Here is a 13,228-nt window from a genome sequence, read left to right on the forward strand (position 1 = left end):
TGATGCTGCCTGACCTGCTGCACTTTTCCAGCAATACATTTTTAAGCTCTGATCTCCAGTCCTCACTTTCTCCTAATATTTGAACTGATCCCAAACGGTCTAAAGATTAGCTCCAGGCAATGTATGATCAGTCATTCACTAACCAAAATACACCTGGACAGTGACTATATAGCTGACAAACTCAACATGTTCAGTGTTACCAATGAAAACAAACAAATGTAAAAGTTTTAATTTATTCAGAAATTTCAAAACAAGACTTGTGATGATCAAATGACAGAGTCAGACACTATGTCAATCAGTTCCAGTAATTAAGTCTAAGTAGTGTACTGAGATTGGCTTTATATTTACAAAAACTGTAACCAAGACTGTCATTTGTACAAAGTCACTCAGTCTTGATTAAATTTAACTCCAAAAAAGATTAAACAAACATGAACAAGGAAGTGCATGAGCAACCTAACAAAATGAGAAAATCCATAGGATCATTTCAGTCATGTGTTATATTTCATGCAGTTCTTGGATTTGTTCATAATTGCAAAATAAAAGTTTCTTTCAAACTGTCCTGCAACAAGCCATCTACTGTTCTAAATTCAGATTATATTTAATTTTATAAAATTGATCATAAAGTCACAGGGGTTTCCAAACTTAAAACATGATTCTCCTTGAGCCCATTGTCCTCTCCCACACCATTATGCACGTTACATACAAAACATGCAGAAACTGATGAAATTTCCATCTTGATGTCCAATTTGAGGATTAGATCTGAGAAACCAAACAGCAGGTATACTCAGATGTCCTACACTTACATGCCATGGGATAGTGATCTATCATACCCCATCTTAAAATTTCATTTCTGGAAGAAATCTTGTGTTACTGCATCATTTCACAAACATGAATTACTGTTCTTAGCTGAATCTTGCAATTTCTGGAAACAGACTCATGTACATTGTGATAATGCCACAGAAACTGGAATTCTAATGTTGTAATATTCTAATCTTTTTGATGAGTCAAAGTAACCTCCATGTGATGCCATCTTACCCACAGTGCACTGGAAGTCAGGGATCATGATCCCTCTGGTGCTGACACATTTCAGGCTCTCTACAACCTAAACCATTGTGTTGGGTGAATGTGGAGAATTGCAAGAATTAAAACTGTCAAAGCACACATCTTTCCTTTGTGAGGACATGCTAACCCAAGTGCAAAAGTGTTGCAAAATGGATCTCAGTTGTATCACAGAACTTTGATCATTTCCAAACTGCATCACAGAAAACTAAACGAAACAAAAACTACTCTTAAATCCAAAGCTAAATTCAAATTTTAGCACGCCTTTTTTCAGCCCAACGATACACAAAATGTGATGTTAAATATTAACCATTCAAACACCAAATAAATTCATCAGTTCTGCCTCCTGAATAAAAATAAATTGTAACACCAAACATTGCAATTATTTAGCTTAAGACAAAAATAGTTTAAATTGGGATCTGGATTTTCATGCCTTAGTGTCTCATGGAGTACCCCCTCTCAGCTATTCAAACTTGTCCAAAGAATCCACCCAGACTATAGACGCGCGCCATCTAGTGTCCATTTTGAGAATTACACAGGAAGGTCCAAGGGAATTGATCACACAATGGGCTGGAATACAAGAGTCAGGAGGAAAGCAAAGTTTTTTTTTTAAAAACTGTTCAGTTCTATAAAAAAATGTTTAAATAACTATTTCAATATCAAAAGGTTACTTAGATCAGTTCCCAAATTTTCCATCCATATGAAGGTTTCAACAGTGAATTGAGAACATGGTGTTAGGCAAGTTTTGATAGGAGACAGAAGACCAATGAAAAATGAGAGGTTTAACAAAGTTCATGAAGGAGATGGGCCCATTGTCGCTGGCTTGTTGATTCTGCAGCTCGGAGAAACTTTTCACAATGTATAGGGTGGATCTCAAAACTGGCAGATGTTAATGTTCATCAGCAAAAAGCAGAGTAATATTTGAGTAACAGCTCCCAATCCATCCTTAGCGATGTTGCTACCTGGCTTTGGGCAATTTGTTCCTTTCATTTGATTTGCCCTTCATCCCATTTGTCATGTTATTTAGCACACCATTGTGATTGGATGATGCAGACTTTGTTTCCATTCTCTCATCTTCCTCCTCCTCTGTCCCATCACTTTCTTCATCATCACTCCTTTCATCCTTATCAATCTAAAAGAGATGCAAAAATAAACATTTCAGAGGGAGATTCTACATTTTCAAACTCTATCACCTAGGCTACTTGTGCAAGATCCCAAACCCCACCCAACGTCCCTCTTCCACAGTCTTTCTGGAATGTCCACATCATACGGTCAGTCTTCCTATTTCCACCCTGAAAACATCTCAGGAGGGAAAAGGAACAGCAGAGTGGAGTGGAGACATTCCCATTACTTTTCTCTTTTGGTGAGAGAACGATCTGTTCCTTCCCTTCAGGGAATCCAACAGGGTAGTGTTGTGTACTAAACATGGAGTATTATTCAACCAAGAAGAGATCTTTGAGATCTCTCTGATACAATCTGCAATTTCTGAGAGAACCTTAAAGTCTCAAGAACGACCGCCTGGATTTAAAAAGACAAGTTCCTTGCAACCCTGGAAAGTTGCCTCTACTCAGCTCAGAATACAAGGGTCAAAGCAAGCCTCAGTGCATTATTCTTAGTTTTATCATTGAATAGGAAGGCATCATTTAGATAGTTGCAAGATTAAGTGTGTGGGAAACAAAGTTTAGAATTGGAGGCAGATATAAATCACTCCTATAACAACGGGAACAGTTCTGAAAAGTACAAGCTCAGCTAATCAGCCTTAAATCCAGCAGGAGAGGAAGAAAAAAAGTACTGGAAATGTACAGAAGCTCAAGAGTTAGGAAAAGAAAAGGCAGGTGGACATCTAGTGCCAAATTGTTCAAGTTGCAGTTTTACCGTTTCCTGCTATGGTTCCTAGGGATTTCAGTTCATTTTGTGCAGGAGTGAAGACCTGATATTTGCCACTAATTAGTATCCATTCAGAGGTGGGTGACATAAAAATGATGGAGTAAGGATGCTGTACCATCTGGAAAATTGTTTTAAAATGCAGTATTGAACTGGATATAGGGTGGAGGAGGGAAATAAATCTGCACGTCATGAATGCTGTGCCAAGTCTAAAAAAAACTTAAGTCACCTAAATCTTATTTAGTGACCTTCCCTGGCATTACAATTCTAGATGACAGCACATCCTAGCCCAATGGCAATTTATGAATACTCTGTCAAAATTGCTAACATAACTCTCACTAGGGCCTTTTGCTGATCTGTGGTTAACATCAATGAGGACCTGAAGGTTTGAACAGTCACAGGATCACCTAACCCAATGTTGATATGAGGCAATACTTTGAAGGTAGGGTCAAGCACCTTCTCCAAACTATGGTTCAAGTTGATGAACAGCTGAGCCCTTTGTGTGGAGTTCAAGATCCTGTTGTGAAACAGACCAAAGTCAGTTTACCAGCCCCAGTTGTGTTGCTGTCACCAGCAAAAGTCCACTTCATATTTCTAATGCATTTCAAATGTTGCACATCCTTACCTTACCAAGAAATATGAACTTGGCTACCATTCGCAGAATAAGGTATGCCCAAAATATATGCAACAGCTGCAGGACCATCAGAAGAAGATTGAAAAAATAGTAACCAAAGAAGGGCTGGAAAATCTCCATGGAGTGGTAGAAGGTGGTGTAAATTACCCTGCAAACAATAGTTTTCAACAGTTAGCAAAAACAGATGGGCAGCAGGGAAAGTGTGTGTCAAACAAGCAAAAAGATTCAGAAATCCAACTCTTCCCATCTGTTGGCTCATGATTCATGGGCATAACATTGTTTAGTCTTGCCTTAAAAACTATACCTCTTTAGTGTCACAGGCTAATACGAAGGTCCGTGTATTAAAAAGAATGTTGGTTAGGGAAGGGGTTAAAAAGTGGCTGTGGGGACTCTGTAGAGCCAAACATGCACGAAAGGTATAACTGGATATACTGCAGTTGAGTGCTATGTAGTTCAGAGTTAACATCTGCAGTTCCTTATTAAATTTTACTCCCACATGGCCAAGTATTAAATGGAGAGTTAAGGGCCAGACACCTAATCACATTAAAGTTTGTAAACTGATAGTTTCCAGAACAGAACTGTTTCAATAACGTTTACCTGTCTAACCTCTATCTAATGCATTTGTCAACACCTGAACAGTTTCCAAAAATACCCACTACCCCTAAAATATAGATTTATATTATGGATGAATTAAGGCAAAAAAAAAACCCTTTTCCTAGTGGCACTATGGCTCTCAAAGTCTATAGCACCCATAATCAAATGAAAATTAATATTGTACAAAGGAACTGTGCCATCTAGTGGTGTCTTAAATATGGCCCAAATAGTTGCTGTACCATCAAGGGACTGATGGTGGCATCACTAAGCTTCCCTCGCCATTACACTCCACAGCACCACTTGAGACTTCAGTGCTATTGGACCCTCGAAGGAACAACTTATACCCTCCTCCTGCACTAACCACTGTCAAAGGCAGTAAATGAGCAGCACGGGCATCTTTGATGAAAGACCTTTACCTAAGGCATTAGCTCTGGTCTTCTCTCCACAGATACTGCCACACCTTTTAATATTTCTGTTTTTTGTTTAATCTTTCAAGATTGGGTCATTTCAGAGAAGTAGCTAATTAGCACTTAGGGGATTTATTATGATTTGCACTTCAATTTGAGTTAGTCCTTAAATAGTTATCTATTGAGCAAAAAGCCAATGGAGACATGTGTCTGTGTTGTATTTCACCTGACCTTGAATAATGCTGGTCAGAAATGTTAATCTATTTTCTGGGCTCTTTTCCTAATTTGGTTTTGCATCCTGGCCATAGACCAAGTAATTTCTAGCAAGAAGGCACCTGCAGGCAGAGGTCAGCATGAAGTGTGTGTGTGTGTGTGTGTGTGTGTGTGTGTGTGTGTGTGTCATGTCTAGTGTCCCATACAATGGTAGATAAATCAGCTTGGTTTTGTAGTAGAGGAGTTTTTATCGTGAATGATAAGCTGCATCCCTCATTGACACTCTGAACCCTAGTTGACAATCCCAAATTACCCAACATGAAAACACATCACACACTAAACAAAAGAAACACTCACACATTTGGAAAGATGATAAGTCGTGTAATAAGGAAGACAACAGCAAAGACTGCAAACAGCACGTCACAACTCCTGCGCCATCCTGCATAGTTCAACATTTTTGCACACTGCAAAAAACAGAAGTGGAAGAATGAATTCATTGAAACTAGCCTCAACGTTAGGATTTATTTCCACATTCCTCCTCCACCTTGATTTTGTAGATTCTAGTCTGCAGGTTGGTCTTCAGTCCCTACCACAAACTATTCCTTAGCCACTGAATCCATGCCCCTCCCTGTCCAACCTTTGCGACTGAACTGGACTCCTTGTAATGTCTGTTTGATCCAGAGAGGAGTTTCCAATCTCATACCCTCTTGTCATGGCCACTTGATAAAAGAGGAGAACAAAGATAGAGGGGTACAGGTGTGGAGTTCTTTGAAAGGGGAGCCACACAGAATGTGGTGAAGGCAGTTTTCAGCATGCTTGCTTTCATCAGTCAGAGCATCACGTATAGGAGTTGGGACACCTTGTTGCAGCTGTACTAGACATTGGCAAGGCCACGCTTGGAGTACTATATGCAGTTCTGGTCACCCTGTTGTAGAAAGGATATTACTGAACTAGAGCGAGTGCAGAAAAAGGTTTCTGGTGACAATAGGGGCCTGAGAAACAGCAAATATTGAGCACTGCATGGTAGACATGGGTATGAGCAAACTGTAGCTACCTTCTCCTACAACCCACCAACCCACCCTTGGGATCAGTCAATTCAGCACAAACTGGTGATCCAAACAAATATATTCTCTTCTAGGAGATAAGAATATTTGAACTGGGAGGAGGAGTTGGCCAATCAGCCTCTGAAGCCTGCTGCTCCATTTAGTATAAGCATGGCTGATCTCCTCACAGCCTCAACTCCACTTTCCTGCCCACTCCTCATAACCTTCAAGTGTTTTAATTAAAAATCAGTCTCACTCCGTAAAAATTTATTCAGTGTCACAGCATCTACTGTCCTCTGGTATGGTCAACTCCACAAATTCACGAGAAGTAACTTCTCATTTTTATTAAAAGTTTGCTACTCTTTTTTTCCAAATCTATGAATTCATTCTAGATTCCCCCAGAAGAGGAAACATTCTCTGTAAATCTACTTTGTCAATCCTCTTTAGCATCCTTTATACTTCAATCAAATCTATTCTTTCAAATTCCAGAATGTAGGCCTAAACTCAAACTCTTCATAAGACCAACTCCTCATCTCAGGAATCAACCTCAAGAACCTCCTCTGAACTGTCTCCAAAGTAAATCATACACCCCTCAAGTAAGGGGATCAAAACTCTACACAATCTTACAGGTGTGATCTCACTAATACATTGTACAGAAGCAACACATCCCAACTTTTATATTCCATTCCTTTAGCAATGAATGCCAACATGCCATTGGTGGTTCAATAATCCACAAAGGAACCAGGAAGCTTGAATATGACACTTGCCCATGCTGACAGGTCAAAAGCTCACCTCCATAATATAGTCTGATGCATCATGGACCAGCATCACCAGTGTCCCCACCCGTATATAGTTTGCACAATAGGAGAAACCAATCAGAAAGATTGTGGCAATGTGATGAATGATCTGCTCCTTGAAGTCCTGCAACAGAAGAAATTTAAATTTAAGGTGAGAGCACACCCACTCAGATGGGGGTCTTAGAATCGAGTTAAAAACAGTCCATTGCTTTCAGTGATTGTCAATCTGACCAGTCAGAGATACTCCATCTCTCCTGACAACTAGAATCAGTCATCCCTAGAGCATGTACATTTCCCAGAGCTTCGGGCTGCTCTGTTACCAGCATATCTGTTCAAATGAGTTTGTATAATTTCCATCAAAAAAAAAAAAGGTGGGAAATGCTGATATACTTCAGCTTGGCAGCAGCCATGCAGGGAAATACAGAATTACTATTCCAGACCAAGAACCGTTTAGCAGATCCTTGGTGAACCTGCTTAAAATGTAAAGCAAAAATGAACAGGAGCACACTCACTTGGTACAGCTGCAAACATGGAGTTAGTTTATTTTTAAGCCCACATTTATATAGTGTCTAATCACAGGGGCATGAAACAAAAAACAAGCCGTGGATGCTGGAATCCAAAGTGGACAGGCAGGAGGCTGGAAGAACACAACAAACCAAGTGGCATCAGGTGGTGCAGAAGTCAATGTTTCAGATGTACCCCTTCCTCAGGATTGGTGTGGGGGAGCTGCAGATAAAGGGGAGGTGGGGGTAGGACAGTGAAGTGGGGATAAGTGAAGACATGTAGAGGGTATGACTTGGTTGGTCAATGGGAGATATGAATCCAGTTGGTAGCAGGGAGCAGTGGAAGGAGGGGGAGGGGCTAAGGAGGGAATCGGGTAGGAGGAGGGAGGTTATTTGAAATTGGAGAACTCTGTTCTCCATGTCATACATGAGATAACATATCCATTCAGACCTACATGAGACTCAAATCCCCACAAAGCAACATGGTTGACTCCTAAATGCCCAGCAAGCTAGTTATATCTAATAGTTACAAAGTCAGATAAAAACAAAACATTGGCTAGACAGCCAGCATTGACCACGGCATCAGAAATGCCAATGGTGCCTGCTGACCTCGCATAGTCATCCCCACTAACATCTGGGATATTTTTTCAACAACCTCTTCCTAAATGGAGAGAACGGTCTCTCAAGCTAGTCAAGTAACAGCTAAAACAGTAACTATGTTCAAGACCTCACTGTCACCATCCCTAGCTGTGTCTTGCCCTACTGATCAGACAAATCTACTAATGTCAACCTGGTGTACAGTCAGGAGGGAGATGCCCTGGGAAATCTTCAGAATGGACCTCTGACCCTATAAAGTCATTGTACTCCACAGCGAGCTGTGCCCGCAGCTACATTATCCCAGTACAGTTACACCATTCTCTCACATCTTGGATAGATGTCAGAGATTGCCCAGATGTGTCTACAAGCAGCAGCACAATTCCAATGCAACCATTACTACCCCATCAGTTTACACTCAAATGTGATAGAAGGTGTCACCAGTGGTATCAAGATACCCTTAAAAACTGAAGGCCAGTGAGCAGTTTAGTGTTCTGCCAGACCTATGCAATTCCTGATGTCATTTCAGCAGAAGTCCAGGGATATACTCTGCTGGTCAGAGTCACTCCTAGCACCAAAGGAAGGGAGCTGTGGTTGTTGGCTGTCAGTTAATCAGCTTAGCTCCAAAATATTACCTTGAAGAACTCCTCCAGTCATGTCCTCAGCCCAACCATGTTCAGTTACTCTGATAACCTTCCCTCCATCATAAAAAGATTAGAAGTGCAGATGTTCATCAATGATTGCCAAATGTTTCTCAGCATGTGACTCCTGACATCAAGCAATGAACAGTACAGCACAGCAACAGCCCTTTGGCCAATTAAGAATGCACTAACACATACCTTTCTAACTACAAGTCTTTTGCCTATCTGGAGTCTGTATCCCTCTATTCCCTGCCTATTCATGTATTTCAGTGAAAGGGAGGACTTCAGATGGAGATCAGAGTCAAAAAGTGTGGTGCGAGAAAAGCATTACAGGTCAAGTAGCATTGAGGAGCCGGAGAGTTGACGTTTCGGGCATAAGCCCTTCGTCCTAGGATGCTGCCTGACCAGCTGTGCTCTTCCAGCACCACACTTTGACTATTCATGTATCTGTCAAGATGCCTCAAACATTGCCATTGGATCCACCCCCACCACCTCCTGTGGCAGCACATTCCAGGCACTTATCACTAAAATACTTGCCTCTCATCTCCTTTAAAATTTACCCTAGTACTCATTTCTACCCTGGGGAAAAAAGGCTGACTATCCGTTCTATCTTTTGAGAAGTTTACAAAACTGCCAGTTCACCCCTTATTCTTTGACATTCAAGTGTAAACAAGACATCTTTGACCAATCTTCTCATAGCTAATACCCTCCAAACAACACAACATCCTGGTAAACCATATCTGTACCCTCTCCAAAGCCTCCACATCCTTCTTGTGGCAACCAGAACTGTACACAATGTTCCAAATGTGGCCAAAATGAAGTTTATACAGCTGCAACATGACTTGATAATGTTTATACTCTGCCCCAATGAAGGGAAGCATACCATACACCACCTTGACTACCACCTTATCCACTGAGAACTGTAGAACAGTACACCTAAATGCCTCGATGTTGATGCCAAGAATTCTGCCATTTACCACACTCTTCTCTCCTGCATTACATTTTCCAAAACACATCATTTTGCATTTGTCTGGATTAAACTCCATTTGCCATTTCTCTGCCCAAGTCTCCAGCCTATCTACATCTTGCTTTATCCTCTGGCAAAGCTCCTCACTGTCTGCTCCCCCGATCTTTGTCATCTACAAACTTACTAATCAGACTATCATTCTCCTCTAAGTCATTTTTATATATATAAAACAACAGAACACTTAGTCATAGATCTCTGGTCAGAATAAGTCCATATCCATATGCAGCAGGACATGGACAATACCTAGGCTTGGGCCAACAAGTAGCACATGACATTTGTGCCACAGAATTGCCAGTTAATGACCATTTCCAGCGAGAGAGAATCCAACAATCACCTTTTAACAAAGACATTACCATTGCTGATATCCCCACTTTCAACCGCTATTCACCAGAAAGATTAGATTCCCTCCATTGTGGAAACAGGCCCCTCGGCCCACCAAGTCCACACCGACCCTCCGAAGAGTAACCCACCCAGACCCATTTCCTCTGACTAATCCACCTAACTATGAACAATTTAACATGGCCAATTCACCTGGCTTGCACATCTTTGGACTGTGGGAGGGAACTGGAGCACCCGGAGGAAACCCACACAGACACAGGGAGAATGTGCAAACTCCACACAGACAGTCGCCTGAGGTTGGAATCAAACCTGGGGCCCTGGCGCTGTGAGGCAGCAGTGCTAACCACTGAGCCCATGCCAGAGAAGTGAACTGGCGTAGCTATACAAATACAGTGACTACAGAAACAGGTCATCGGTTGGGTAATTAACTTGCCGTCTGACTTAAAATCCCTATCTGGGAGGCACAAATCAGGACTGTGATGGAATATTATTCTCTTGCCTAGTTGAGTGCAGTGCCAACAAAAGCAGCTTAACACCATCCAGGACAAAGCAGCCACTTGATTGGCACCCCAACTAACACTTCCATTCACTCCACTGCTACCAGTAGTGTGCAAGATGCAGTGCAGCAACTCGGAGTTCCTTAGATAGCACCTTCCAAACAGCATCTCTACTACCTAGAAGAAGAGTAACAGATACATGGGAACACCACTGTCTGCAAGTTTCCTTTCAAGCTCCACACCATACTGTCTTGAAATGACATTGCTGTTGTCACTGTCAGAGTCAAAATCCTAAAACTTCCCCCTTAACAGCAGTGTATATCTATACCAAGTTCAACTGTTGGCTTTGCAACAATTAAAGAGTATTGATGATAGCCACGATTTTGTTTAAGTTTCAGAAGCATATCTAGCTCAAATGTAAGAGCAAGTTACTGCAGATGCCAAAACCTGTAATGAAAACAAATAGTGATCACAGCAGACCAGGTAGCATCCATGGACAGCAAGCTAACTGAGTCAAGATTATGAGCTCTGAAGAGTCATCAAGATGCAAAACAATAGCTTCCTTGCTCTCCATGGATGCTGCCTGATCTGCTGTGATCCCCACCACTGTAGAGTAGCCATAAACCCCGGATCAACAGCTCATCCACAGAAGTTGCCTTAAATATCTTGGACTGATTAGAATATTGGGATTTGAAGCCTCAATGAGATTTTGAACGTGAGATCAACTGCAATCTTAGAATGGTTGACTTCAGCAAGAGCAACACAGTCATTTGGACTGTGCAGTCAGTGGTAAAAAGGTGAAACTTTGTTCCAGTCACTGGCTCCATCCTGTGTGTAATCTGATGCTGAATTGGGATATTGATAGGTCATTTCATTCAATTGGCTTCCTCGGGGTTTTTGGTCTATAGAAACTAATCATGCCATGAAATTTCAAATATTCGCTTCCAAAAAAAAAGGTTTTCACAAACCATAGTTTGCCACAAAAGCAACTCAAACGATTGGGATCTTACCCCCCTAGGTCGCATAAGAGTCAAAACGTAGAGACAATGGAATGCTAAATAATTCTCTCTCAATCGCAGATCCTGTTCAAGCTCAGATTAAGTCTATGAGCAAAGACCATGCCTCCACCATTTCACATTTCCTCAAAGCTCACCAACCTGATGACCATCGCAGCAAGCTGATACTGGTAGATAGCACTTCTTTCAATACCCATAGTCTCGCCAACTGACATCGCATCCTGCATGACTAGATTTCTCCCTCTAAATTATTGGGAAGCAGCAGCTCTACCACAAACACTGCTTCCTCACCAATTTCCGCCAAGAGCCATGGACCAGGTGCTGGGGCTATGGGGAAACTCCTCCCCTGCTGTGCTCAGGCTGGTGAGTGAGGGACAGGTGCAGCACCATCTTTACCTCTGCCTTGGGGTATCTATTACATTAAGGTAGTTGTATAAATGTCAATACAATATTAATGTTGATTGGTAATAGATCAAGAAATCACTTACTTTCCTCTTCACATCCCATGAGACTCTGAAGAGGAGGGACCAGTAGAAAGCCAGTTCTATCATGTAGTACCAGTATTGGGAGGGCAGCAACACCTGAAACAGAACAATAGCTTCACTTTTTATGCTTTCAGAAGTTAAGAAAACAGAAATCAAGATGACAGCAAGGGAAGCAGCACAAAGTATTCTTTAGAAATAGAATGCAAATGAGAAAACAAAACTAAAATACAAAACAGTTGGACTTTATCCCCTGAAGGGGAAGAAAGTAAGTAGAAAGCATTGACCAACTGGGATTGCCCTATGACTGAGCTGAGGGATGAGGCAGGAATTATGGGGTTTTCATGTTTTCTGTTTAATGGATTAGATGATAGATTGGAGAGCGCTAGAAACCATCCCAGCTTCTCCAAATTATTATGGCAGAAATAGTTACTGCGCAGCCTGTCAAATCCATGCTAGCCCTCCACTGCAGTAATCCAATCAATCCCATTCCCTCACTAGATGCCCATAAGTCTTTTAAGTTGGTTTGTGCCCAATTTCCTTTGGGATCATTGGCTCCCACCATGCTCCAAAAGCATTTCAAATCACAATCATCCATTGTCCTTCATTCACAGGATCCTCGCTTTCAAATAATTCCAGTTTCTCACAAACTTTTCTTGACCAATTTCAATCCCTCTTTCCAAAAAGAAGAGGCATTCTCCAGAGAGCACTCATTGCTTTAAATCAGGGTGAGTTGGAGTGAGCCAGACTGGGTGCCAGTTCATTTCCATAAAATGGAAAGTGGTTTGGGTTGTCACTACCAATAATTTTCTGACCATCTCACTAAGTGTTGTAGAATTATGGTGATCAAAACTAATGACCTGTACATTGTTTCTTTAAAAATCAGACCCATAACCATTCTAAACAGCCACAATCACTTCAGAAACTTTCTCCAATCTTCACCACAACCCAACCTTTTAGAGTTAGGTGGTCACTTTTGTGACTCTGCAACACTTCTAAGGTTGAATCAGTCAGCGTATACATTGTACTCCAGAATCGAGATGCAATGTAATTAGCACAGCACACAGTGTAAGCTCAACATCCACTAACTTACACAATATGGATCAACAATACCAACTGAACATGCTGAGAACATTGCCAGGGGATGGGCGGCCTATGAGAGGATGGGGGGCACCAATTTAATCATCACTCTTTGGGTTGAACAATTTGCTTTGGAAAAGCAGGCAGTACATACTTGCTGAGGGTATCCTTTCCAGCATTCCTTTTGATCCCAAAACCACGGTTTCTGTAACAAAAGACAACATTGCAATAATTGACTGCTAGATTGAACAGTTGGATGGAGGAAATGTTGATAAATGGATATGGTAAGTGGGCAATTGTGTACAATTAGAGCCAGTTTATTGGCCCGGGGCCAAAGAGTTACACACTAGAGTGAAATGACCCATTTCAGTGTTGAAAATTCTAGGAATTTCTACAATCCATTCTGGATGGCTCATCA

At 41.4% G+C, this 13,228-nt stretch overlaps 1 protein-coding gene across 1 annotated transcript in view; it reads right to left on the bottom strand.

The window, feature by feature from the left end:
• Positions 1 to 214: 214 nt before the first annotated feature.
• The window catches only part of LOC122565553 (ceramide synthase 2-like), an 18,023-nt gene continuing 5,009 nt past the window's right edge, over positions 215 to 13,228 (bottom strand). The window contains exons 2-7 of the mRNA XM_043721606.1: positions 12,965 to 13,049; positions 11,737 to 11,829; positions 6,627 to 6,755; positions 5,149 to 5,255; positions 3,569 to 3,725; positions 215 to 2,191 (exon numbers count right to left, since the gene is read on the bottom strand). Coding sequence (XP_043577541.1) covers positions 2,018 to 2,191; positions 3,569 to 3,725; positions 5,149 to 5,255; positions 6,627 to 6,755; positions 11,737 to 11,829; positions 12,965 to 13,049 — 745 coding nt within the window. The 3' untranslated portion in view covers positions 215 to 2,017. The remainder of the gene's footprint in view (positions 2,192 to 3,568; positions 3,726 to 5,148; positions 5,256 to 6,626; positions 6,756 to 11,736; positions 11,830 to 12,964; positions 13,050 to 13,228) is intronic.

The sequence above is a fragment of the Chiloscyllium plagiosum genome, chromosome 31, assembly GCF_004010195.1.
Source record: "Chiloscyllium plagiosum isolate BGI_BamShark_2017 chromosome 31, ASM401019v2, whole genome shotgun sequence".
Classification (NCBI taxonomy): domain Eukaryota; kingdom Metazoa; phylum Chordata; class Chondrichthyes; order Orectolobiformes; family Hemiscylliidae; genus Chiloscyllium; species Chiloscyllium plagiosum.